General features: G+C 45.2%; 1 protein-coding gene across 2 annotated transcripts in view; it reads left to right on the forward strand.

Annotated features, from left to right (window-relative positions):
• ATM (ATM serine/threonine kinase) overlaps positions 1 to 26,899 on the forward strand; it is a 72,670-nt gene that overhangs the window by 40,103 nt on the left and 5,668 nt on the right. For both annotated transcript variants that reach the window (XM_058185000.1, XM_058185001.1), the window contains exons 41-57: positions 190 to 278; positions 364 to 466; positions 898 to 1,046; positions 1,554 to 1,658; positions 2,118 to 2,237; positions 3,668 to 3,902; positions 4,845 to 5,012; positions 5,194 to 5,313; positions 5,411 to 5,628; positions 6,115 to 6,322; positions 21,192 to 21,296; positions 22,531 to 22,689; positions 22,920 to 23,058; positions 23,476 to 23,558; positions 24,126 to 24,266; positions 24,877 to 24,993; positions 26,481 to 26,630. In XM_058185000.1, coding sequence (XP_058040983.1) covers positions 190 to 278; positions 364 to 466; positions 898 to 1,046; positions 1,554 to 1,658; positions 2,118 to 2,237; positions 3,668 to 3,902; positions 4,845 to 5,012; positions 5,194 to 5,313; positions 5,411 to 5,628; positions 6,115 to 6,322; positions 21,192 to 21,296; positions 22,531 to 22,689; positions 22,920 to 23,058; positions 23,476 to 23,558; positions 24,126 to 24,266; positions 24,877 to 24,993; positions 26,481 to 26,630 — 2,409 coding nt within the window. The remainder of the gene's footprint in view (positions 1 to 189; positions 279 to 363; positions 467 to 897; positions 1,047 to 1,553; positions 1,659 to 2,117; positions 2,238 to 3,667; positions 3,903 to 4,844; positions 5,013 to 5,193; positions 5,314 to 5,410; positions 5,629 to 6,114; positions 6,323 to 21,191; positions 21,297 to 22,530; positions 22,690 to 22,919; positions 23,059 to 23,475; positions 23,559 to 24,125; positions 24,267 to 24,876; positions 24,994 to 26,480; positions 26,631 to 26,899) is intronic.

The raw sequence follows: 26,899 nt of genomic DNA on the forward strand, positions 1-26,899 counted from the left end.
CCAGGTTTCTAACTTATCAACTGCAGTGGTTCACTTAACAACTGTGACAAGAAAGGTTGTAAAATGGGGCAAAACTCACTTAACAAATGTCTCACTTAGCAAGAGAAATTTTAGGCTCAATTGTAATAGTAAGTCAAGGGCTACCTGTATTCAAGACTTATTTGTCAGATACCATTTTCCCCCCCTTAGGATCTTCTTATGGATATATACAGAAGCATAGGAGAGCCAGATAGTCTCTATGGCTGTGGTGGAGGAAAAATGCTGCAACCATTGGCCAGGTATTAATTATATTAGAAAATTAACTTTATTGTAAGAAAAAAATGGAACTTATATGAATGTTGTTGTGTCATGTTATTTTAACAGGATAAGAACATATGAACATGAAGGAATGTGGGGGAAAGCTCTGGTAACTTATGACCTTCAAACCAGCCTTCCACCGTCAATTCGACAGGCTGGATTGGTAGAGGTAATATAAATGCAAAGTTGTTGCTAAATACTACTAAGGGCGTGTACTTTTGTGTCCTGTTATATAAAATGTGTTGCATTTTGTTTTAGCCTTTTATGTTGCTTAGACTCATTTCTGTGAGAAGGATGCCTGTATTGAATTATTTAAATTATTTAAATAAATAAATGTACACACGAAGAAAGCAAGTTAGCACTTTATTATAATGCAATTCAATTAACCTAAAATAGTTGTTGTAAATTCTTTTACCATTGAAAAGAAATCAATTAAGAAATAATTAAGTATACTGATCTTAAAATCTTAATATAAATTAATGGTAAAAATAAGATACTTGCAAGTAGTAAATATATGTTGTTTCTAATCTAGATTGAAAGTGTTTTCATAAATCAGACTTGACATATACTATATTAACATTAAGTTTCATTGATTAATAGGCTTTACAGAATTATGGGCTATATAATACACTCTCCATCTACTTAAAAGGATTGGAACAGCAGAATGAAGAAAGCTCCATAGAATTACAGGAGATTCGTTACCAGGCAGCTTGGAGAAATATGCAATGGGATCAGATCTCCTCAGTCAAGTAATGCAAGTTATCCTGAATTTGTTTGTAATAATATATAAATACATACATACATACATACATACATACATATATCTGAGAAACAGAGAGTCAATGATTGTCAACGATCAATAATTGTTTATTTTCAAGGCATCAAGCATTATGCAAAGAATTTCTTAATTTGTGAAAAAGGTGGGAAGAAACGGCTGTAGTTCTGAACTATCATGACTATAACAGATACAGTAGTAACACTCATACTGGCATTGGACAATCAACTGTTTCACTTGCCTTTATGTTTGCTTGCATTAAAGATTCTTATGTAATCAAACTGAATCTGGGAAATGTTTGTGTCTGACCTAAGAACAATATTTGGTTTTGTAAATTCTTTCTGTGGTCTGTGATTTAAAGCTCAGTTCTGTTAGGGGAACCCTTGCAGATCATGTTAACCACTATAGGAGTTTTTAGGCCTTATGAAGATGCTTATTGTAAAATTTAAGTCAATAACTATACTTTTGATTTTACTTTAAGAGATGAAATAGATCAACGAGGCTATCATGAATCACTGTATGATGCTCTACAATGTCTACGGGACAGAGATTTCTCTACCTTTTATGGAAGATTGAAGTGTGCCAGGTAAAAAGCCAGCTTTAAAATCATGTATATGTTGTTAGCAAAGTATTTGGTGAATGTCACATTTTCTAATGTGTTGCAGTTTTAATTAGCAGGTAGATGTGCATCATCATGTTCTTTCGGGATGTTCTTTCGGAAAACTTCAGCAGCAATTTTTAAAAGTTAAACATTTTGCTCGCAGCATGAATCATACAAAAATGGAAATCTTGACATATAATACATTTGGAAAAACAGCAGTAAGGCATAAATCCTTTGAAGATGTAATCTGTGACTTTAAAAAAAGGTTTTCCACTCTAGATAAAAGTATTAGCCATTCTTTTGTATGTGTTTCATTGAATAAGATGCAGTTTGATATCTGCTCTTTTCAAAGTTGTTTTGTAGTTAAATGAAATAATTTCTGCTTAATGGCTTTTGAGTTGGTTTGCCTATAAACTGGATTATAATTATTTCTTTTATTTGTAGAATCAAAGAAGTAGAAGAGCTACTGAAAGGCAGCCTTGAGTCTGTATATTCATTACTGCCTACACTCTGCAGGCTACAGACAATTGGAGAGCTGGAATATGTAGGACAACTTTTCTCTGGGTATTTTACTATTTCTTTATACATTATATTAGTCCTGTGGATATTTTTGGTGCTTTTCCTGTGTAAAATCATATATATATATATTTGATTTTACAAAAGATATGTAAATATATATGTATGTATGTATGTATGTATATATATATATGAGTGAGACCTCGTCGAAACGTCGCCAAGATACTCTCAACCTTACATAAGTATGAAAACATATACATATATATATATATATCTGATGCTTAACTGTAAGCTTAAGTAAAAATTTAAAAATATAAATGGTATACTATACTTTTTGCAGAGTAATTTAAAGAGCTATTAAGTAGCATTTTGTTGCCATTGGGCTGGACTCAACATAGTCATGCTTAACGTGAAATATTTAGCTCAATAATATAACTAGATGTCTCATTGATTTCAGAGAGTCTGCTATAAGCATAATTAAATCTGCAACCAGCCAATAAGGATAAATATAGTCTTTCTATCTTTTTCTATGGCTGATACTTTATTAGAATTACTTAGATGAGATAGGCAGTGCAGAAATAAGATAAATAAAAACTAGTTTTTAAAAAATGTGTACTATCTGTTGCAAGTTAGTAAAGCCTTGGAGGCTTATTCTTCATTGTTTTATCTTCAAACGCCTAAGTGACTTGACTCAAATCTTAAGACATTAAGAACTAAAACACTTCTTTATTCCAGCTTTGATTTGGTTCTTATGTACACTTCAAAACAAAAGTGTGCCTAAATCAGATTTCTGAGCAAGCATTATGAATGTGAAAGGTATAATTAGTTTTCTACATTTTAGTTCTATATTAGATCTATAAATAAATAAAGTCCCCATATGATAAACATATGGAGAGTCTTGTATACAGTATTATTGTTCGGTAGGACTGGCTAAATGTAAACATTACAATAAAAACATCCCTATATTTTATTTGGAATATTGTTATTGCAGTATATCAACACGTTCCAAGCATCCCCAGGCTCTCATTGCTTTCATTGGAATAAAAGCAGCACTGAAAACACCAATCCTTTTAGGAATATGTGCAATACTATGATACATGTAGGAAAGGAGTGGTGTTTGAACCCTCCCTCACTGACACTGCATTCTTCAAACAAACTCTCATAAAAGAATAATTTTTCCAATCCAGGTAGTTTTTCATGTGCTTAGAAAAATTTACTATAGAGTAGGGGTGTCAAAACATGCGTTGTCAAGTTGTCGTCACGTGACATATTGTGACTTTCCATTGCTAAAATGGGTGGGCGTGGCCAGCATCACGCATCTGGCCCGCAGGTTGTGAGTTTGGCACCTCTGATATAGAGATTTTAATTTCTTACCTGCCATTTACAGCTTGCTCCTAGGTTTCAAACTAAGAACTATTTGTGGCTGACACTTTATTAATGTTTAGTCAAAGTTTCTTAGTTTTATTCTTTGCTTTCAGGTCGGAAACTAATAGCCAGTTGCATAATTTGCATCTGAAGTGGCAGAAGCAGTCCCAACTTCTTCAGGATAGTGACTTTGCTTTCCAAGAGCCTGTTATGGCTTTGCGTACAGTAATTCTCAAGCTTCTTCTGGAGAAGGAAAAGGAGAATGCCCAAAGGGAATGTATTAAAAACATCCTCACTGAACATCTTGTGGAACTATCCAGGTTGGCTCGAATGGCAAATAATTCACAGGTAAGAATCAACTGAAAATCTGCCTTAACTATTTCCTGAAATATTAGGCCTATGCTTTTGTTAACATGCAAATATTTGGCATATAAAGCATTTTATCTTTAGTCAAGGATCCTTCATAGAAACTTAGCTTGTCATCTGGAAACTTAATGGCCCCGGTTCAAGACCCAAGTGCTGCATGACAGGATGAGCTCCTATTACTTTCCACAGCTTCTGCCCACCTAGCAGTTTGAAAGCATGCAAATAAATAGGTACCACTTCAGTTGGAAGGTATCAGCGTTCTATGTGCCTTGGAATATAGTCATGCTAGCCACATGACCATGGAAATGTGTTCGGACAACCCTGGCTCCCTCGGATAAGAAACATAGATGTGCAGCACCCCCTAGAGTCAGAACAACTGGGCAGAGGAAATCTTTACCCTTAAAGGTCTCTAGCAGACTTTTAGGATTTTTCATTCCACAAAAAATAGTCATAAATGTATCTTTATGCTAAAAAAGAGGCATTGTATCTGAAATACATTGTTGTAGTAACCATAAGATTCTATTTTGGTGTTTGTTCATTAGTAATAACCAGTGAATATCCTTTCATTATGCAATGTCCCAGGATCACCCTGATAAGCAAAGTCCAGATTCATATAACAACCATGTTACTAACTTAACAACTGTAGTGATTCATTTAACAACTGTGACAAGAAAGTTCATATAATGGGACAAAACTCACTTAACCATTGTCTTGCTTAGAATTTTGGGTTTAATTGTTGTCATAAATCGAGGACAACCTATAATTTAAAGAGTGGTAGTAAATCTTGTATGGTGGATTGTGAATTATGTTTCTGAAATAGAATGCTATAACTGGCTTTGTCTATCTCTGGAATTCCAGACGAATTAAGGGCGATATTACGCCACCAAATGAAAGTAAAGTAAATTTTTTTGTGTTTGTTTTCAGCTTCCAGAAAGAGCAATATATGAAGTTGAACAGTACAGCCTAACCAGACACAAAGTATCTGAATGGAAATTGGAAGAAGCTCAGGTGTTCTGGGCTAAAAAGGAAAAAAGCTTAGCACTGAATATTTTAAAAGACATGATCAAGAAATTGGATGAAAATTGGTTTGAGGTAGTATAATTTATTTGACTCATGGGTTTGGTAGTAATAACATTGTTTTAAATGCATGCCTTGTTTTGTTTTGAGAAATATGTGGTTGTATTAAATAAAAAGAGCAAAGTATATGAAGAAACAATATCAAAGTAAAAAATATCATAGTAAAATATCTGATTTGCATTATTCTTATTCTAAGGTTGAGAAAGACCCTCATCTGAAATTAATTTACACAGAATGCCTGAGATTATGTGGAAGTTGGTTAGCAGAGACCTTTTTAGAAAATCCTACCATCATTATGCAGAATTACTTGGAAAAGGTAACGTATTTGGAGTGAATCCGATAACCTGTACAAAGCATTTGAAAGCTAAATTTGGTTTATATTGTTCTATTATTTGTTTCTCACATTGCTCCAGGCAGTTAAAATTGCTGGGAATCACAGTGATGACAGCAGCAATGAGCTGAAGAGAGGAAAAATGAAGGCTTTTCTGTCTCTGGCTCGCTTTTCGGATACTGAGTATCAAAGAATTGAAGATCGTATGAAATCATCTGAGTTTGAAAATAAGCAAGCTTTGCTGAAGAAAGCCAAGTACGAAGTTGGCCTTTTAAGGGAGCATAAAGTTCAGACTAATCGGTAAGTCTCACAGCTGAAGCTGGCCATGTTAGTAAATTGATTAAAGTTTCCAATAAGTGATCGTGGACACCATCGTATTTTTCAAACACTTCAGATGGCATCCATGCTCAATTTTTAAATAATGGTAATAAAATTGCCACCCAGTGTAATAGCGAAATCTATTTTCTCAAGGAATCTTGAGATTTTAGCCATTTTAAATTTTTAAGTACAACTTTTTTGTTCCTATTTTTAGGATGTTTTTACATGATATTATCCATGTAGGTATGCAAGCCAACGCTACTGTAATAAAAAGGAAATTAAGATGGCCCTGGTCCTTTTATCTTGGAACTCTTTAATTTCACTATATTATCCTGATATTCTTGGAACAAGTGGTTTAACAATGAGTTTCTTGCACAAAAAATTTATACTTATCTTTTGCATAATCTTTAATATTTAATCAGAGGAGTTTTTGGATGAAGATTTAATTTCTCATTTTGTACTGCTTAGATATACTGTGAAAATTCAGAGGGAGCTGGAACTAGATGAATGTGCAATTCACGCCCTGGAAGAAGATCGCAAGCGTTTCTTATGCAAAGCAGTTGAGAACTACATTATGTGTTTATTGAGTGGAGAAGAACATGACATGTGGATCTTCCGTCTCTGTTCTCTCTGGCTTGAGAATGCTGGACTTTCTGAAGTCAATGCAATGATTCAGGTTGGCCTTGCTAAAGTCTTATTTTTCTGCTTCATGTTGGAATTGCTTCAGATTGAGAGCCAATTTGGTACTGTGGCTAGAAAGCAGGAGACTGAGTGCTTGGCCTGCCATAAGCATGTGGGACTTGGGCCAGTCCCTCACTCACAGTCTTAGGAAGAAGGCAATGGCAAACTACTTCCAAAAAGAATTACTAAAGTGAGATGGATGGTGTAGAATGAGATAAATGGACAGACAGACACATTGCTCAAAAAACTGCTGAGACTTATCCAGGCAGTTGCCAGGAGTCCGTGTTGACTCGAAGGTAGACACACACACACACACACACACACACACACACACACTGAATCCAGGGCCAGCTGCTTTTATGTTGTGAATCTTTAATTTGGATCCTAAGCTTTTATCATGTAAATTCAGCTTTTGTAAGAAAACATGCCCGTGTTGTCAGCTTTATTTGGATTTTACATGTTTTGTGCATATTTATGCTACATCTACAATTTCTCAAAAATCAGAACAAATTTTGCATTGTATTATTTTATTATTGTTACTGGTGTTCACTAGATAAATATAGTTGATTAGTTTGAAAGATATTATCTTGTTTTTTTCCTAAATAGAGAAATGAATAGAACTAAAGCATTGCATTTGGCACCCTCCTCGTTTCTTTTCTCTCACTCTCACTATGCCTGCCTCACTTTATTAGCTTTTATTCTTGGGATATGTGGTATGGTGATCTGAATTAATTAGCATCAGTTTGCCATTTTAATAGCATTTTCGATTGTTACTTTTTCAGGCTAATATAAGAAAGTATCCAATTTACATAAACAATTATGTTCCATAATGATTATATATATATATATATATATATGTTTTCTGAGGTTTTCGCGGGTGTTTGTATGTAGATCTTTGGTTATTCGGGTTTTCTCCCGCGTAAAATTGGAAGTGTCTTGGCGACGTTTCGACGAAGTCTCATTCATCATCTTCAGGCTTCAGCTTCGTGCTTCTTGCTCCCAGAAGCACGAAAGTTGAAGCCTGAAGATGACGACGAGATTGTCAAACGTCGCCAAGACACTTCCAATTTTACGCGGGAGAAAACCCGAATAACCAAAGATCTACATATATATATATATGTATGTATGTATGTATGTATGTATGTATGTCTTGGCATTTTCGGGTCTTTTCCTGTGTAAGGTTGAGAGTATCTTGGCGACATTTCGACAAGGTCTCACTCATCATCTTCAGGCTGATGTCTTCGGCTTCGTGCTTCTCGAGCAAAGAGTGGTCAGAGCCGCCGTCTCTCTATAAATACTGGTGGGGAGGTGGGGAGTGTTGCTGTGAGCAGGTTGGTTGGCTGTTGGTTGCATCTTGATTGGTAGATGGGGTGGGTGTTTGCAGATTGGTCGAGGCGGGGAGTATTGCTGTGAGTGGGTTATTATTATTATTATTATTATTATTATTATTATTATTATTATTATTATTAATTAATTAATTAATTAATTAATTAATTAAATTTGTATACCGCCCTTCTCCTGAAGGACTCAGGGCGGTTCACAGCCAATAAAATACAAAAAATACATATAACACAAATTAAAAACAGTATAAAAAACTAATTCAATGTATGGCCTTAAAATTTAAATACAATTTAAAAACCCCGTTTAAAAACCCCAATTAAAACTACATTTAAGCTAGCCCTGCACACTGAAACAAAAGCATCTTCAGCTCGTGGCGAAAGGTCCGGAAGTCGGGGAGTTGACAAAGCCCCGGAGGTAGCTCGTTCCAGAGGGCAGGAGCCCCCACAGGGAAGGCCCTCCCCCTGGGGGTCGCCAGCCGACATTGTTTGGCCGACGGTACCCGGAGGAGGCCCTCTCTGTGGGAGCACACAGGTCGGTGGGAGGCTACTGATGGCAGTAGGCGGTCCCGTAGGTAACCCAGTCCTAAGCCATGGAGCGCTTTAAAGGTGATAACCAGCATTTTGAATTGGACCCGGAAGACCACCGGAAGCCAGTGCAGACTGCGCAGGAGGGGTGTCACATGGGAGCCACGAGGTGCTCCCTCAATCACCCGCACAGCCGCATTCTGGACCAGTTGGAGCTTCCGGGTGCCCTTAAAGGGGAGCCCCATGTATAGATGACAACTCACCCCAAAACCACGGATAATCTCGCCCAGTGGCTTCATATAGATGTTGAACAGAAGAGGTGAGAGAACCGACCCTTGCGGCACCCTATATAAGAGGCGTCTCGGGGCCGATCTCTGCCCTCCTGTCAACACCGTCTGCGACCGGTCCGAGAGATAGGAGGAGAACCACCGATAAACGGTGCCCCCCACTCCAAGTCCCCCGAACCGGCACAGCAGGATACCATGGTCGATAGTATCAAAAGCCGCTGAGAGATCTAATAGGACCAGGACAGAGGAACAACCTCTGTCCTGAGCCCTCCAGAGATCATCAACCAACGCGACCAAGGCCGTTTCTGTGCTGTAACCAGGCTGGAAATCGGACTGGAACGGGTCTAGATAGACAGTTTCATCCAGGTACTGGGGAAACTGTCGTGCAACCACACTCTCAACAACCTTTGCCACAAAGCGAAGGTTGGAGACATGACGATAATTTGCTAAAACAGCTGGATCCAGGAGGGCTTCTTGAGGAGGGGCCTCACCACTGCCTCTTTCAAGGCGGTAGGGAAGACACCCTCCACCAAGAAGGAGTTAACAATTCCCTGGAGCCAGCCTCGTGTAACCTCCCGGGTGGCCAGTACCAGCCAGGAGGGACACGGATCCAATAAACATGTGGTCGCATTCAGTCTCCCCAGTATCCTGTCCATGTCTTCAGGAATCACTGTATCTGTTCTGTTTCCCTCCCCCAATACTCCCAGCAAAGAGTCAGTCAGAGGCCTCCTTTTCTCCTTTTATTTACATAGATACATGTCCTGGCCACGTCTACCCACGGGCCTGCCAAGTTTCTGGAGATAACGAGGAAATTATAGATAAGGCCAGAATTACTCACGAATATATTCTTCCCTCCATTGATACAGTTTGCCCGCCCAAATTCATTGCTTTGTCCAAGACAAAAAACCAGGAAGTCCCGCCTCCTATTTATAGTCTCTGCAGATGTCACTGCATGACAATTATGACTTGGCTTTGTCCCAACTCTTCCGCTGCTGCGTACGTCGATCACGTCTTCGTAATCTTGCATCACTCCAAAACTGTTCTTGGGGCGTTGCCAAATCAGAAGAAGGCTCAGGAGAATCAGGCCTTGCCGGCCCCTCCTCCTCCCTTTGAGTGGGTGCCAGGGAGGGAGAGGGCTCAAGAGAAGCAGGGCTTGCCAGGTCTTCTCCCTCACTTTCTGAATCATCCGAGTCCAGGAGTCTGGGTCTAGGAACCTGGGTCACAACACTATCCCTCACCGCAGGGCCCTTCCCCCGGGGCTGACGATCGGGATGCGGTCGGGCTGGGTTCTGCTCATGGAAGGCCTGTAGCAGGTCAGGGGCATGAACGCCGGAGGCATCTACCCAGGAGAAATCAGTCCCGTATCCCTTCCATGCGACCAAATATTGGAAACGACCCTTTAGCCAGCGGGAGTCTCGACGCTGTGGACTTCAGATTCCTCCGACCCGTCCTCAGCGACAGTGACAGGTGCTGTTGGGCACCGAAGGGGACTCGGTGTGGCCTCAGGAACCAGAAGGGACCGGTGAAAGACGGGGTGGATCCGCATGGATCGTGGCAGGGTCAGTCGGTAGGCTACCGGGTGGATGACTGCCTCAACAGGGAACGGGCCGATGAATCGGTGGTCCAACTTCTTTACCGGGCGGTCGGACGGGAGGTGTTTGGTGGAGAGCCACACCTGGTCTCCAACCGCCAGCAGGGGCATTGCCCATCGGGAGCGGTCGGCGGACCGTTTGTAGTCCTCCTTTGCCCGATCCAGCTGCTGACATACCAACTGTTGGACCACATACAATTCCGTCAGGAAGGTCTGCGTTTCGGGAACAGGAGAGTCTGGTGGTGCCAGAGGGAAGATGGTACCCCACATTGGCAAAGAACAGGGTCATCTGAGTAGAGGTGTGCTGAGAGTTGTTAAAAGCAAACTCTGCCAGGGACAGGTAATCGGCCCAGTTGTCCTGTTGCTGGTTGATGAAGCAACGGAGATACTGTTCCAGGATACTGATGACCTTCTCTGTACCCATGTCGGTCTCCGGGGGGTGCGATGACAACAGATACACCTGCAACTCCAACGCGGCCATCAGGCTCTTCCAGAAGCGAGCTGTGAACTGAACTCGCGGTCCGAAACCACCCTGTCCGGTAGACCATGGAGGCGGAAGATGTGCTGCAGGAAGAGACGGGCCGTTTTTGCGGCTGTGGGCAGTCCACGGCATGGGATGAAGTATGCCATCTTGGTGAGCATGTCCACCACCACCAGCACCGTGGTGAACCCAGAGGACGGCGGCAGGTCCATCAGGAAGTCCATGGAGATCGCCCTCCCGGGCTCGGTCGGGTGTCGGCAAGGGCTGGAGGAGCCCGGGAGGGGCCCCTGTGGCGGCCTTCGCTTGCCGGCACGGTACGCAGGATGCCACGTAGGCATGTATATCATGCCGCACTCGGGGCCACCAGAAGGTCTGTGTCACCAGGTGGAGGGTCTTGAAGAACCCAAAATGTCCTGCTGCAGGGTTGTCGTGGCACTGGGTCATGACGAGGGCTCGGAGTGGTCCTGTGGGCACATATAATCGCCTCAAACTTGAGTAAGTCCTCCTCCAAGGTCCAAGGAGACGTGGGGCCCACCTCCGCTCTCCTTTGCTGCGACCAGGCGTCCTGGCGCTGCGCCTCGCACCTGGGCCCGCAAGTCCACTGGTTCCGTGCTGCGGCCAAGGCTTCTGCCGGCAGCACTGTCCGTGGAGGAAGGGGTCCTTGGCGCAGAGGTACTCTGGCTTGCGGGACAGGGCATCCGCCTCCGGTTGTGACCGCTGGGAATGTAGGTCACGCGGAAGTTGAACCGGCAAAAACAACGACCACCGGATCTGCCGCTGGTTCAACTTCCGAGCTGTGGTGAGGTGCTCGAGATTCCGATGGTCCGCTCGACCTCCACCTGATGTCGGGCCCTCCAGATGGTGTCGCCAAGCCTCGAATGCAGCCTTGATAGCCAGCAACTCTTTTCCCAGATAGTGTAGTTGCGCCGGAAGGATTGAGTTTCCGGGAGTAGTAAGCGCAGGGAAAAGTGTGCCGCCATTCGCCGGAGCCTGTAGCAGCACCGCTCCCAGAGCCACATTGGACGCATCCGTTTCCACCACAAAAGGCCGGAGCGGGTCGGGATGCCTCAGGACGGGTTCCGTGACGAAGGCTTTCTTGAGTGCGATGAATGCTTCTTGCTGCGGGGGACCCCACCGGAATGCAACCTTCTTCCTGAGGAGCTGGGTAAGTGGAGCTGTCAGTGTGGCAAAGCCCGGATGAAGGTCCGGTAGTAGTTGGCGGCCCAGCAGGCGCTGAACATCCTTCACCCGACGAGGGCTTCCCAGCTACACAAAGCTTCTACTTTACATGGGTCCATGGCTATGCCTCGGGCGAGATGATATGCCCGAGGAATTCTATGGAAGTCCGGAAGAAGACGCATTTCTCCAGCTTCGCATTGAGTTGTTGCTCCCGCAAGCGTTGCAGAACCAGACCGACGTGTCGAAGGTGGCTTTCCCTGGACCGGGAGTAAATCAGGATGTCGTCGAGGTAGATAACCACGAACCGATCCAACATGTCTCGGAACACGTCGTTCATGAAGTGCTGGAAAACGGCGGGAGCATTGGTCAACCCAAATGGCATGACAGTGTATTCGTAGTGTCCGTATCGGGTGCCGAATGCCGTCTTCCATTCGTCTCCTTCTCGCATCCGCACCAGGTTGTAGGCCCCCCGGAGATCGAGCTTGGTGAAGATCGTGGCCTCCCGCAACCTCTCCAGTAGCTCCGGGATGAGCGGCAGGGGGTAGCGATTCCGCACCGTAATGGCGTTTAGCCGGCGGTAATCACAGCATAGGCGCAAGTCCCCTGTCTTCTTCACGAAGAGGACTGGGGCCGAGAGAGGGGACTTTGAAGGCCGGATGAACCCTCGGGCCAGGTTTTTGTCCAGGAAGTCCCTGAGGGCGGCCAACTCGGGCTCCGACATGGAATACAGGCGTCCCACAGGCAGTGGTGCGTTGGGCAGAAGGTCCACGGGACAATCGAGGGCCGATGCGGTGGTAGTCGGTCCGCCTCCTTCTCGCTGAACACGTCGGCGAAGTCCGTCAGCTCAGGAGGCAAGGTGATGGCAGCGGTGGGGACGTTCTGGCCGGCACAGGTGTGGCGGATGTGATCGACGCACTGCAGACTCGGGAAAGAGATGGCGTTCCGCGACCAGGCCACCTGAGGATCGTGGGTCCGAAGCCAGGCCAACCCAAGGACCAAGGGAAAATGAAGGTCCGCCGTGACATAAAACTGGATCGCCTCCTCATGGTCCCCAATAGCCAGGCGCAAAGGCTGGGTGGCGAATTTAATGGGGCGGGACACCAGTTCCCACCCATCAATTGTCTCTACCCGCATCGGAGGGTCCACCGGAACCACGGGGACCGCAAACTGGGTCACAAAGGCCTGGTCCATAAAGTTTGTTGTGGCCCCTGAGTCCACCAGCGCATGCGCCTGGAGCCCGTCCGACTGGTTCCCCAACCATATCCGTGTGTCCAGAATCAGATGCCGAGGGGGCCCAGAGTCTACTTCCGCAACGTCCAGTGGGGGCTTAGTACGTGCCCGACCTAGGGTTTCCCCGAAGTCGGGCCTGCTCCATTTTCCGATTGGTCACACTGTGATTCGGGGACCGGCGTGTGTGCCCCCCTTCGCTTTCTGGGGCAAGAAGCGGATTAAGTGGCCGGGCTCCCCACAGTACAGGCACAATCCCCCTTGGCGCCTCCGGTTCCGCTCCTGGGCTGTCAGGCGAGGTCTGGCTGCTCCCAACTCCATGGGCTCTTCCCCAGCGGTTACAAAACGTGGGGCAACCCGGGGTGCTGGTGGCGCAGGAAGTGGGGGTGCAGATGTCGACGGCGGGTCCCGGTGGGTGCAACAGGACGGTCGCCATTGCAGATGGGCGTTGAGGCGGAGACAAAGGGGCACCAAGTTGTCAAGGGTCCGCGCCTTCACCTGGGCCAGCTCATCTTGCAATTCCTCTGAAAGTCCCTCCTGGAATGCGTCCACCAGCGCTGCATCATTCCAATCAGAGTCCTGGCACAAAAGACGAAATTCGCGATGTACTCCTGCAGGGGCGTTTCCCTTGACTCAGTTCCTTACGCCGCCTGGTTGCCTTCAGCATTAGAACGGGATCCTCAAACCTTGTGCGGAGGTGATGGCAAGAACGCCGATGGTCCGTCAGCAGGGGGCTGACCTGGAGCAAGAGGGGCGTGGCCCATCGAGCAGCGGAGCCGGAAAGAAGGTTAATCACGAAGGCCACCTTAGCCCGGTCGTCTGGGAAATCCTCTGGCCTCATAGCCATGTAGCGCTGGCACTGTCCCAAGAAGGTCGGGAACATCTCAGGCTGCCCAGAAAACTTATCCGCACGGTTATCGGGCACTTGGCGGCGAGGAGGAGGAGGAGGAGGAGGAGGAGGAGGAGGAGGAGGAGGAGGAGGAGGAGGAGGAGGAGGAGGAGGAGGAGGAGGAGGAGGAGGAGGAGGAGGAGGAGGAGGAGGAGGAGGAGGAGGAGGAGGAGGAGGAGGAGGAGGAGGAGGAGGAGGAGGAGGAGGAGGAGGAGGAGGAGGAGGAGGAGGAGGAGGAGGAGGAGGAGGAGGAGGAGGAGGAGGAGGAGGAGGAGGAGGAGGAGGAGGAGGAGGAGGAGGAGGAGGAGGAGGAGGAGGAGGAGGAGGAGGAGGAGGAGGAGGAGGAGGAGGAGGAGGAGGAGGAGGAGGAGGAGGAGGAGGAGGAGGAGGAGGAGGAGGAGGAGGAGGAGGAGGAGGAGGAGGAGGAGGAGGAGGAGGAGGAGGAGGAGGAGGAGGAGGAGGAGGAGGAGGAGGAGGAGGAGGAGGAGGAGGAGGAGGAGGAGGAGGAGGAGGAGGAGGAGGAGGAGGAGGAGGAGGAGGAGGAGGAGGAGGAGGAGGAGGAGGAGGAGGAGGAGGAGGAGGAGGAGGAGGAGGAGGAGGAGGAGGAGGAGGAGGAGGAGGAGGAGGAGGAGGAGGAGGAGGAGGAGGAGGAGGAGGAGGAGGAGGAGGAGGAGGAGGAGGAGGAGGAGGAGGAGGAGGAGGAGGAGGAGGAGGAGGAGGAGGAGGAGGAGGAGGAGGAGGAGGAGGAGGAGGAGGAGGAGGAGGAGGAGGAGGAGGAGGAGGAGGAGGAGGAGGAGGAGGAGGAGGAGGAGGAGGAGGAGGAGGAGGAGGAGGAGGAGGAGGAGGAGGAGGAGGAGGAGGAGGAGGAGGAGGAGGAGGAGGAGGAGGAGGAGGAGGAGGAGGAGGAGGAGGAGGAGGAGGAGGAGGAGGAGGAGGAGGAGGAGGAGGAGGAGGAGGAGGAGGAGGAGGAGGAGGAGGAGGAGGAGGAGGAGGAGGAGGAGGAGGAGGAGGAGGAGGAGGAGGAGGAGGAGGAGGAGGAGGAGGAGGAGGAGGAGGAGGAGGAGGAGGAGGAGGAGGAGGAGGAGGAGGAGGAGGAGGAGGAGGAGGAGGAGGAGGAGGAGGAGGAGGAGGAGGAGGAGGAGGAGGAGGAGGAGGAGGAGGAGGAGGAGGAGGAGGAGGAGGAGGAGGAGGAGGAGGAGGAGGAGGAGGAGGAGGAGGAGGAGGAGGAGGAGGAGGAGGAGGAGGAGGAGGAGGAGGACTCCTTTTCTCCTTTTATTTACATAGATACATTTCCTGGCCACGCCTACCCACGGGCCTGCCAAGTTTCTGGAGATAACGAGGAAATTATAGATAAGGCCAGAATTACTCACGAATATATTCTTCCTCCATTGATACAGTTTGCCCGCAAATTCATTGCTTTGTCCAAGACAAAAACCAGGAAGTCCCGCCTCCTATTTATAGTCTCTGCAGATGTCACTGCATGACAATTATGACTTGGCTTTGTCCCAACTCTTCCGCTGCTATTAAAAACAGTATAAAAATTAATTCAATGTATGGCCTTAAAATTTAAATACAATTTAAAAACCCCGTTTAAAAACCCCAATTAAAACTACATTTAAGCTAGCCCTGCACACTGAAACAAAAGCATCTTCAGCTCGCGGCAAAAGGTCCGGAAGTCGGGGAGTTGACAAAGCCCCGGAGGTAGCTCGTTCCAGAGGGCAGGAGCCCCCACAGGGAAGGCCCTCCCCCTGGGGGTCGCCAGCCGACATTGTTTGGCCGACGGTACCCGGAGGAGGCCCTCTCTGTGGGAGCACACAGGTCGGTGGGAGGCTACTGATGGCAGTAGGCGGTCCCGTAGGTAACCCAGTCCTAAGCCATGGAGCGCTTTAAAGGTGATATCCAGCATTTTGAATTGGACCCGGAAGACCACCGGAAGCCAGTGCAGACTGCGCAGGAGGGGTGTCACATGGGAGCCACGAGGTGCTCCCTCAATCACCCGCACAGCCGCATTCTGGACCAGTTGGAGCTTCCGGGTGCCCTTAAAGGGGAGCCCCATGTAGAGAGCATTGCAGTAGTCCAGGCGGGATGTAACAAGGGCATGAGTGACCGTGCAAAGGGAGACCCGGTCCAGAAAGGGCCTGGCGTATCAGGCGAACCTGATAAAAAGCTCCCCTGGCGATGGCTGTCATGTGTTCTTCTAAAGACAGCTGTGCATCCAGGAGGACGCCCAGATTGCGAGCCCTCTCCGCGGGGGCCAACGACTTGCCCCCATAGCCAGTGATGGAGTCAGCTGACTGTACCAGGCTGCCGGCATCCACAGCCACTCGGTCTTGGAGGGATTGAGCCTGAGTCTGTTTCTCCCCATCCAGACCCATACGGCCTCCAGACACTGGGACATCACTTCGACGGCCTCGTTGGGGTGGTTAGGGGTGGAAATATACAGCTGAGTATCATCAGCGTATAGATGACAACTCACCCCAAAACCACGGATAATCTCGCCCAGCGGCTTCATATAGATGTTGAACAGAAGAGGCGAGAGAACCGACCCTTGCGGCACCCTATATAAGAGGCGTCTCGGGGCCGATCTCTGCCCTCCTGTCAACACCGTCTGCAACCGGTCCGAGAGATAGGAGGAGAACCACCGATAAACGGTGCCCCCCACTCCAAGTCCCCCGAACCGGCGCAGCAGGATACCATGGTCGATAGTATCAAAAGCCGCTGAGAGATCTAATAGGACCAGGACAGAGGAACAACCTCTGTCCTGAGCCCTCCAGAGATCATCCACCAACGCGACCAAGGCCGTTTCTGTGCTGTAACCAGGCTGGAAATCGGACTGGAACGGGTCTAGATAGACAGTTTCATCCAGGTACTGGGGAAACTGTCGTGCAACCACACTCTCAACAACCTTTGCCACAAAGCGAAGGTTGGAGACAGGACGGTAATTTGCTAAAGCAGCTGGATCCAGGAGGGCTTCTTGAGGAGGGGCCTCACCACTGCCTCTTTCAAGGCGGTAGGGAAGACACCCTCCACCAAGAAGGAGTTAACAATTCCCTGGAGCCAGCCTCGTGTAACCTCCCGGGTGGCCAGTACCAGCCAGGAGGGACACGGATCCAATAAACATGTGGTCGCATTCAGTCTCCCCAGTATCCTGTCCATGTCTTCAGGAATCACTGTATCAAACTCATCCCAAGTAGCGACCCCAAGACCTGCCTCTTCCACCCCACCCGGATCTACCCAATCAGAGTCCAAACCTTCCCAAATCTGAGTGATTTTATCGAACAGATATTGTCCAAACTCCTCAGCACGCCCCTGTAAGGGATCCTCCACTGCTCCCTGATGAAGGAGCGAGCGGGTCACCCTAAACAGGGCGGCTGGGCGGTTATCTGCCGATGCAATGAGAGTGGAAAAAATATTCCCGTTTTGCCACGCTCATCGCCACTAGATAGGTCTGAATTTGAGACCTTACTAGTGTCCGGTCAAATTCGGAGCGGCTGGCCTTCCAATTACTCTCTAGGCGTCTTCTTCGGCGCTTCATCTCTCTCAGCTCCTCGGAATACCAAGGGGCTAATCGAGATCGGCACCGGGTCAGAGGCCGCAAAGGCACAACGTGATCTAGAGCTCCAGCAGCCGCCCTATCCCAGGCAGCGACTAGATCTCCAGCCAAGCCGTGGGCTAAATCCTCAGGGAATGGCCCAAGCTCCATCTGGAACCTCTCTGGGTCCATCAGGTGCCGTCGGTTCCGTCTCCCTGCGGTGGGGGGTGGCGGTTCGAAAGTCGAGCTGAAGGAGCGAATGATCTGACCATGACAGGGGTCTAATAATTAACTCCCCTAACTCCAGATCATTCAACCACTGTCCAGAGACGAAAATCAAGTCCAGAGTGTTTCCCCCGATGTGGGTGGGACCATTCACCAACTGGGTCAGGTCCAAGGCTGTCATGGAAGCCATGAACTCCTGAGCCAACGTGGATACCACCCCAACCGACGGCAGATTAAAATCCCCCATGACCATAAGTATTGTGACCCAGGTTCCTGGACCCGGACTCCTGGACTCGGATGATTCAGAAAGTGAGGGAGAAGACCTGGCAAGCCCTGCTTCTCTTGAGCCCTTTCCCTCCCTGGCACCCACTCAAAGGGAGGAGGAGGGGCCGGCAAGACCTGATTCTCTGGAGCCTTCTTCTGATTTGGCAACGCCCCAAGAACAGTTTTGGAGTGATGCAAGACTGCGCAGGCGTGACCGGCGCGCGCAGCAGAAGCAGTGTTGGGATAAAGCCAAGTCATAATTGTCATGCAGTGACATCTGCAGAGACTATAAATAGGAGGCGGGACTTCCTGGTTTTTTGTCTTGGACAAAGCAATGAATTTGCACGGGCAAACTGTATCAATGGAGGGAAGAATATATTCGTGAGTAATTCTGGCCTTATCTATAATTTCCTCGTTATCTCCAGAAACTTGGCAGGCCCGTGGGTAGACGTGGCCAGGACATATATCTATGAAAATAAAAGGAGAAAAGGAGGCCTCTGACTGACTCTTTGCTGGGAGTATTGGGGGGAGGGAAACAGAACAATAAGCCTGGGGGTCTCAACCGCCGTCCTGGCAATCACATCCAGCAGCTCAGGCAGGGTTTCTGTCACGCAGCAAGGAGCCAGGTACATGACCAGCAAACCCACCTGCTCCCCCAGGCCCCACTTCACAAGGAGGGACTCACATCTGTGGCACAGTGATCTCCCTCAGCTCTAAACTCTCGTTAATAATAACCGCCACCCCCCCACCCCCACTCTGGGCTCTCAGCCAGTGGAATGCACGGAAAACCGGTGGGCACATTTCTATCAGGGGAACCCCCCCTTCCGTGCCCAACCAGGTCTCTGAAATGCCCATCAGGTCCGCGTCCCCCTCCTGTATAAGATCAGAAATGAGGGGGGCTTTATTTACCACAGATCTGGCATTGCACATCAGCCGAAGGCCCAGCCTCTGGGGATTTAAGCCACTCGAGGAACGGGAAAAGACCAGGGGATCGGAGTGCACGATCGCTCGCAAACAGCGAGTGCGCACTCCCCGAACATGATATGGGCCCCCGCTTCTGCCATACCTGCCCCTCCTGCTGGCTCTGTGGTTGCATCCTAATTGGTAGATGGAGTGGGTGTTTGCAGATTGGTTGGCTGTTTCGTAGCATCCTGTGTGGATGTGGTCCTAGTCTTTTGTTACTGAGCTTTGGTGTTGTGGCCTCTGAAGTTCTGTGATGTGATATCTTGAGCAGATGGCTGTGATGCAGCATCCTGGGCCCTGGTTTGTGTCAGCCTGCTTTGTGTGGGGATCGGAGGGGGGCGCAGGAGCCAGTGGTGTCAGCATGGTCTGGCTTCTGGATGGTGGTTGTGTTTCGTCTGTGGGATGGGTTTGGGTTTGAATCTGGTGAGGATGGTTGGTGGTGGCGTTGTGTGTTGTCCTGGGTCCGGGGTCAATTTTTGTGGCTGGGACTCATTTGTTGACCAAGGCTGGTTTCCAGATGTCTGGTAGGCGGGAGGTGTCGTCCCGTTTGTTCATACTGTGGGGGTGTTTCTCTATTTCAGTGGCTTCCATAATTATTCTCTTGTTATAGTGTTCAGTTTTGGAGATTAGTTTGGTTCCTTCAAATCAATTTCGTGTCCTGTGGTTTTAAGGTGCTGGAAAAGGGAGGAGGTTTTTTCTTCTTTGCTGACTGTGTTTTTGTGTTCTGCGATGCGTGCATTTATTCTCCTATTAGTTTGTCCAATGTATATGGCTGGGCAGATTTTGCATTGTATTTCATAGACTCCTTGGTTTTCTAGATGGATCTTGTCTTTGGGGTTTCTTAAGATGTTGGCTATTTTTTGGTCTGTACGTAAGGCTATCTTGATGTTGTGTTTGGGGATAAAAAGGGATAAAAGCATAAAAAGGGATGTGGTGGCTCAGGGGCTAAGACGCTGAGCTTGTCGATCAAAAGATTGGCAGTTCAGCAGTTCGAATCCCTAGTGCTGCTGTGTAACGGGGTGAGTTCCCGTTACTTGTCCCAGCTTCTGCCAACCTAGCAGTTCGAAAGCACATAAAAAATGCGAGTAGAAAAAAAGGGACCACCTTTGGTGGGAAGCTAACAGCGTTCCATGCACCTTTGGCGTTGAGTCATGCCGGCCACATGACCATGGGGACATCTTTGGACAGCACTGGCTCTTCGGCTTTGAAATGGAGATGAGCACCGCCCCCTAGAGTTGGGAACGACTAGCATGTATGTGCGAGGGGAACCTTCACCTTTACCTTACCAAGCATACCTTAATCTTTTGTAGTTTTATTTCTTTTATTTTTCAGTCTGGTCTATAAATCTATAAAACATCCAGAGGGGTTTAGATATAAAAGAGATCTGCTAATCTCGTTAGCAACCAGTATTATGTTTGCATGACTTTTTTGGTAATATAAGTAGTCCTTGCTTAATGACCTTAATTACCAATTCCATTGCTAAATGAAGCAGTTGTTAGGCGAAATAGTACATGACTGCACCAACTTATGACAGCAGCCCTAGCAGTCCCAGTTGTGAATTTTTTTTTATTTAAATCAGATTTTTAAATTTTTTATCAAATTATCAAATTTATTTTAATAAATGCTTTTGGAGTAAAGATCTATCTAAAGATAGTTTTCTATTTAAGATACTTTAATAATTTAGTTTATTCAACATGAAATAGAGCTTAGTTATGTAGCATGAGGCTGTATATTCTGCAATATTGGGACTGTCGGTGAGTCAACAGCAGGTCAGAGAAGGAGCTGCTCCAGGACAGAGATGACAGTTGCTCTTTAAAAATTATGATTTAGATTGAGTTGATTTAAATCAAACCTTTTTACTAGTGATTTAAATCATGATTTAAATTGTGAACAACATAACACTTTGCAGCTTCATCGTTATCGCTGATAATGATTCTAAGTTTATCACAATAAAAAGTTCAGGCACGATTCATGCATTCATAAAACTTCAAATAAGGCAGATATAGGAGTAGAAATGTAACAACAAGTAAGAGGAAACAGAAAAAATGTAGTTTGTAGAAATGAAATTGTGTACACATATATGTATATATATAAATAAATTAATATTAGACTTTATGTATAAAGGATACATTGAAATAAGGGAGAAAAAATGGACAAGTAAGAAATATTTAACAGTTACAAAATTATTGGAAAGAAACTATTGGTTAAAATTCTTTTTTGTTTTTTGAAAAATGTTTAATAAAAATTATTTTTAAAAAAACTTATATAAACATCTTACTCTGTAAAGAAGTCTGTCAGTGTTTAAATACTATTCCTTTCCTATTTTGTCTCTATTTTGCATGTTCTTCTGCTGCACAACAGAAGAAAATACAGAAAATACCATCCTACAAATTCTTGCCACTGATGTACCAGCTGGCTGCTCGAATGGGAACCAGGATGGGTGAATTTCATGAGATTTTGAATAAAGTAATTGATCTTCAATTGTCATGTATCTTCCTCATTTACAAATATATTAGAGAGCTTTTGTTTGAATTTTAAGTAGATATGATAGGAGAGTGGCATAATTGTTTTCTTAGAATGTATGTGGACAGCTGAGCTAGTAGAATCTTTTCTATATTGCTTTAGATATTCTGACAATGCGAAAGGATTTCCTTAATTTATAACAGGGTCAAAAAACTTTGTCAAGAAACACTCATTGTGACATATGTTACATTAGTTAAATGTTTTTGGTGGGGTGCTCCAAAAAAACCCCTAGGTAGTCCTCAACTTATGTCCACAGTTCAAAATTACAGTGGCACTGGCGAAATGGTCTGTCCTTGAAATGGTAGGTCCTTGAAGTTCTGTCTCTATCATGGTGTCCCTGTGATAATGTATCCCAAAGATTTTGTACTGCCTATCATCCCCACTGCCCTTTGTAGTACACACCTGTTTGCAGGACCTCCCTGCCCTTGTAGCCTCTGTGGCCCATCTGCAGCCTCCAGTGCTGACCCCCACCCCCGATACTTTCCTGATCCCAAAAACGTATCTGTGGTATCCCCACCCACTGTGGCAACTGTACTCCCTGCATTCCTTGCCTAGGACTGCTGCCTCTTTCTGCTTAAGATTCATGCATGCTGGGGTTAAGTGGCACCCAGGACTGCTGACATTGCCTTTGCTAAGCTATGTGGGCATGTCATCTCACACTTCATGACTGCATCAGTTGGCAGCGGCAGTCCCAATCCCCATTGTTGTTGTATCCTGCAAACCACTTGTAAGTGGGATAAAAACTAACCTTCACTTGATGTAAATATAGTGAAACTGAAAGTAAATTAATTAACTACAGCTAATATAAAGCTTTAGGTTTATATACATTTATTATACAGCTAATATAAATCTTCCCACCTTCCGTGCCCCTTTGGCATTTAGTCATGCTGGCCACCTGACCATGGAGACCTCTTCAGAGAGCGCTGGCTCTTCAGCTTTGAAACGGAGATAAACACCGCCACATGGAGTCGGGAACAACTAGCACATATGTGCGAGGGGAACCTTTAGCTTTTAATATAAATCTTTAGGGAAGAGACATACGTAAGGCTTTCTGGGTCCATATGTACTTCTGAGTTAAAGCATATTGAACATTATTGTTGAAGCTTTGATGCTTGTTTAATATTCAGTTGATATTTTATTTTTAATAACCAACTTTTTAAATATTTTACTTGAATAGCTTATAGCAAGGATTTCTCTCGACCATCCACATCACACTTTGTTTATAATTTTGGCACTGGCTAATGCCAACAAAGATGAACTCCTGACCAAGCCAGAAATGACTAGAAGAAGTGGACTAATAAAAAATGTGCCAAAAGAAACATCTCCTCTTGACATGGTACTTACTGACTTTGCATTATTTTGGGTTGTAAAAAATAGTAAGCTTTGTTAAAGGAATCATAGGACATGTTATCAGCTTTGAAGATGAGAATACAATATTTTTTCTTCTGCAATGTTTTCTGTTTCCTCATATCAGATTTATTTTATGTCTTGATTAATTTAAACTTTGCATTTGAATTTTATTTTTATCTTCCTTTTTTTAAAAAAAACAACAACCTTATCCTGCAGGATCGAATGGCAGCTGCTAGCAGTATAATTAAGATTGTAAAATGCAAAAGACCTGATATGGTGGTAAAGGTTGAAGCCCTTTGCGATGCTTATATTACTTTGGCAAACATGGATGCAACTCCCTGGAAAACCCACAGAGGTATGTATTTGGGGAATTGGGGATTGTTTGGATGCTTTGAATCAATTCATTCCTAGTTCAAACCCCAAAGTAAAGGGGACTGTTTTCTGTCAATGTATTTTACTTGGAATATATTATATATGAAAGCTGTATGTTGTAAATATTTTCCCCAATTTGCTATGTCTAGTAGATGAGAGTTGATTTATTTGGCAGGATATAAATCCAAAAAATAATTGTTAATTAAAATAAATTGATTGATAGTGGCTAAGTAGAACCTCTGAAATAACTTTCAATAATCTCAGAAATGTATTCTGAACTTTTCAAAGACTATTCCCAAAACATTGACGATCGTATGACAAGGGGTGCTGGCCTTAAAAATTAAATTGACTCAATGAACAGCAAATATTTATTAATATGAGGCATGTATTGTTTATCCAGGAGGTATAAATATTCCTTCCGATCAACCTCTAATTAAGTTAAAAAATCTGCAGGATGTTGCTGTACCTACCATGGAAATAAAGGTAAATCAATTTAAGTTAAATTTAAGTCTCAGAAAACATTTTGCCCCGTTGTGGGTTTTTTATTTATTTTTTATTTATTTTTCATTAATATTAGATAATATATATAAGCATGAATTGAATACATAACATGAATACAATTAAAGGGAACATTAGGACCAGGACGGTAGGCACTCTGGTGTGCTTGTGCACACCACTTACAGACCTCTTAAGAATGGGGTGAGGTCAGCACTAGCCAGTCTAAGGTTAAACTTCGGGAGTTTGGGGATGAAACCACAGAGTTAGGTAGTGCATTCCAGGCATTGACCACTCTGTTGCTGAAGCCATATTTTCTGCAATCGAGTTTGGTGCTGTTTACCTTACGTTTGTATCTGTTGTGTGCTCGTGTATTGTTGTGGTTGTCATTGACAGGTAGGACATTGTAGCAGATGATTTTATGAGCTATGCTTAGTCCATACCAAAAGCAGCGTAGTTGTAAATTTTCTAAGCAGCTGCTTGAACATTTCAGTTAGAGGAGGGATAAATGTCAAGAAATATCTACACTTAATCTAACTTTCCGTGTGATTTTAGGTGGATCCTAGTGGCAAATATGAAAATTTGATTACAATAAGATCATTCAAACCAGAATTTCGCCTAGCAGGCGGGGTCAATCTACCCAAAATAATAGATTGCATTGGATCAGATGGACAACAGAGAAGGCAGCTTGTGAAGGTGAGTTCTCTGTTTCATTATGAAATATGGACAGGATTATAGATGTGGCACTTTTGTATACTGCCAAATTCTTCACATCAGAATAAGTATGATAAAATATTCAGTCACAAATATACATACTATTAAACTTATTTCTCAGTTGAGGAACATTTTAGTATGGGAGAACATACATAGAAACGTCTGTTTCTTCCTCCAGTACCATTCTGAATTTACACTGTTAGGTCAGGACTCTACCATGGGAGCTTCTGTATACAGTATTTTTATTTTACTGTATGAGAATTTAGATAGTAACAATTTGCCTATGATAATGGTAGTGAGGGGTTTTTTTTTGCAACGCTTACCAAAATTTTTCCATACTTTTGAGCAGTTCCAAAGAAAGAAAGTTCATCTGAAATTGCAGTTTCATTCTCACTCTCATTTAGAATGCAAAGGTTGTGGGGATGTCTGGAGACTTTTTTGGGGGTGATAATTGCTGTTCCTAACACATTTACACAGATGCCGTTTCCATTTTCTTCTCTGAATGTATGTAGGATCAGGTTGTATAATTCTGCATTTACATTCATTCTGGGGACAATGCTATTCCTGTTGTTATTGTTTTAATCTCTTAAAGGGGCGTGACGATCTGAGACAGGATGCTGTTATGCAACAGGTTTTCCAGATGTGCAATACTCTGCTACAGCAAGATACTGACACCAGAAAAAGAAAACTAACCATCCGCAGATACAAGGCAAGTTTTGCATGAAAATGGGCTGCTGTGGATATAATGTTGGTGCCCTGAATGCAGAAGGAACTGCCCTGTACAAGACCATCCATTCATCTCCTGTTCCTCATTAATAACTTCTAGAATAACTGATGATGGCAGAATCTGACCACTAGGTAAACAGGTTGCCAACCTTTCTCCTCCAACAGAATAAGTGTTCGCCTAATTTGGAATGACTTCCACAGGGTAGTAATAACTATCCAGAGCCTGACACAGACCTTACCCAGCATCTGATGCTTGGGAACCTGCTGAGAATGTAGCCTGGGCGCCTTCTTTATTTATTCTATTTCTGTTTGGAGTAACAGCCAAAACTCTCTAGACAGGTTATAATATGATTTAAAAAGAAAAAAATGATGCAATTAATGCAATTTAAATTGATATAGTGCTTGACTGATATCCATTTGTTCAGTGACTGTACAAAGTTTCAATGACGCTGAACAAATAGTGATTACAACTGATTCTCAAAGTTCCAACCATCCCTGAACATGGCTGGAATCTTGAGTGCTTGATAATCCATTCCCACTGACAACTGGTTGCCAAGCGCCCAATGATGTTTTGATTGCCATTTCTAACTTTCCCTGCTGGCTTCCTCTGAAAATCTTTGGGGAAGCCGGCAGGTAAGATCACAAGATGCTGGGGAAATCTTCTCTCTTTTGAACCCCCATCCACCCCTGGACTCATGCCGTGCTTCTCACACAACCCCACCCACACATGTGGTGCTTCTTACACACCCTATCTGACCTACACACCACCTTTCACACACACCCTTGTGCACATTCCATGATCTGCATGTCTTGAACATCCTCCCCAACCCTTGTGGTGCCTTTTGTGCTTTTTCCCCAACTTTTGCAATGACTGTCACACATCTTCTGGTACCCTCATCAACCTCCCACACGGCCATGCTGTACCTTGCATGCCTCATTGCTCTTTGCTTATCTGCCCATGGACCTGGGACTGGCAACTTTCTGCCAGTTTCCGCACTGGCTTAGGCTGTGGGAAGCCAGCACAGAGATTACCTCGCTTAACAACCACGGGATTCAATTAACAACATCAACCGGGACTGTAAGGAGTGCCGTCACTAAGTGATGGGGCTATGCTTTATGACTGTATTGCTTAGTGATCAAAATTCCAGTCCCAATTGCCCACATAAGACTACTTGCATGAGCCCAGAAAATATGAATAAGTAGCGTTATATATTCTTCTATCTAAAATAGCAAATCCACTACTGAAATGTATTACAGCTTGTGCTCAGCTGCTGAATCATTCCTCTCAGTGCAGACTAACTTTAAAACAATCAACTTGTACGTGACCTCTTTCCTTCCTTTTTATTTTGAGAGTTTTCTTCTATCTTTCCAATGATAATCACAATTCTGTGATAATACGTTCTCTAGCACTTTCTTGATTAACCAAAGATCATATAATTCAGAATGAATCTGCTTTGTCTACCTCTTTAGGTTGTTCCCCTTTCTCAGAGAAGTGGCGTCTTAGAGTGGTGCACTGGCACAATTCCTTTGGGTGAATTCCTCATCAATACTGTCAGCAGTGCTCACAAACGCTATAGACCACAAGACTACAGTAGCTTAGACTGCCAAAAGAAAATGTTGGTAAGTCCGCTACATTAAATCCAGCCAATTAATGATTCTTCATTTGTAGAAACTGGATGTAAGAACATTGATGAGGTAATAGAAATACGGTTGTCTACATGAAATACAGTCATGTTGTCAAACAGTGACCCAGGATTCACTGAGAAAAGTAATATGACCTCAGAGACCTTTACCATGTAATATGAATTCAGTCTTCAAATCAACTTTAGCTAAGCAGTGGTACAGATGGATTAAACTGTCAAGTATAATGACATGATGACACATTGGCA

Source organism: Ahaetulla prasina, chromosome 5 (assembly GCF_028640845.1).
Source record: "Ahaetulla prasina isolate Xishuangbanna chromosome 5, ASM2864084v1, whole genome shotgun sequence".
Lineage (NCBI taxonomy): Eukaryota > Metazoa > Chordata > Lepidosauria > Squamata > Colubridae > Ahaetulla > Ahaetulla prasina.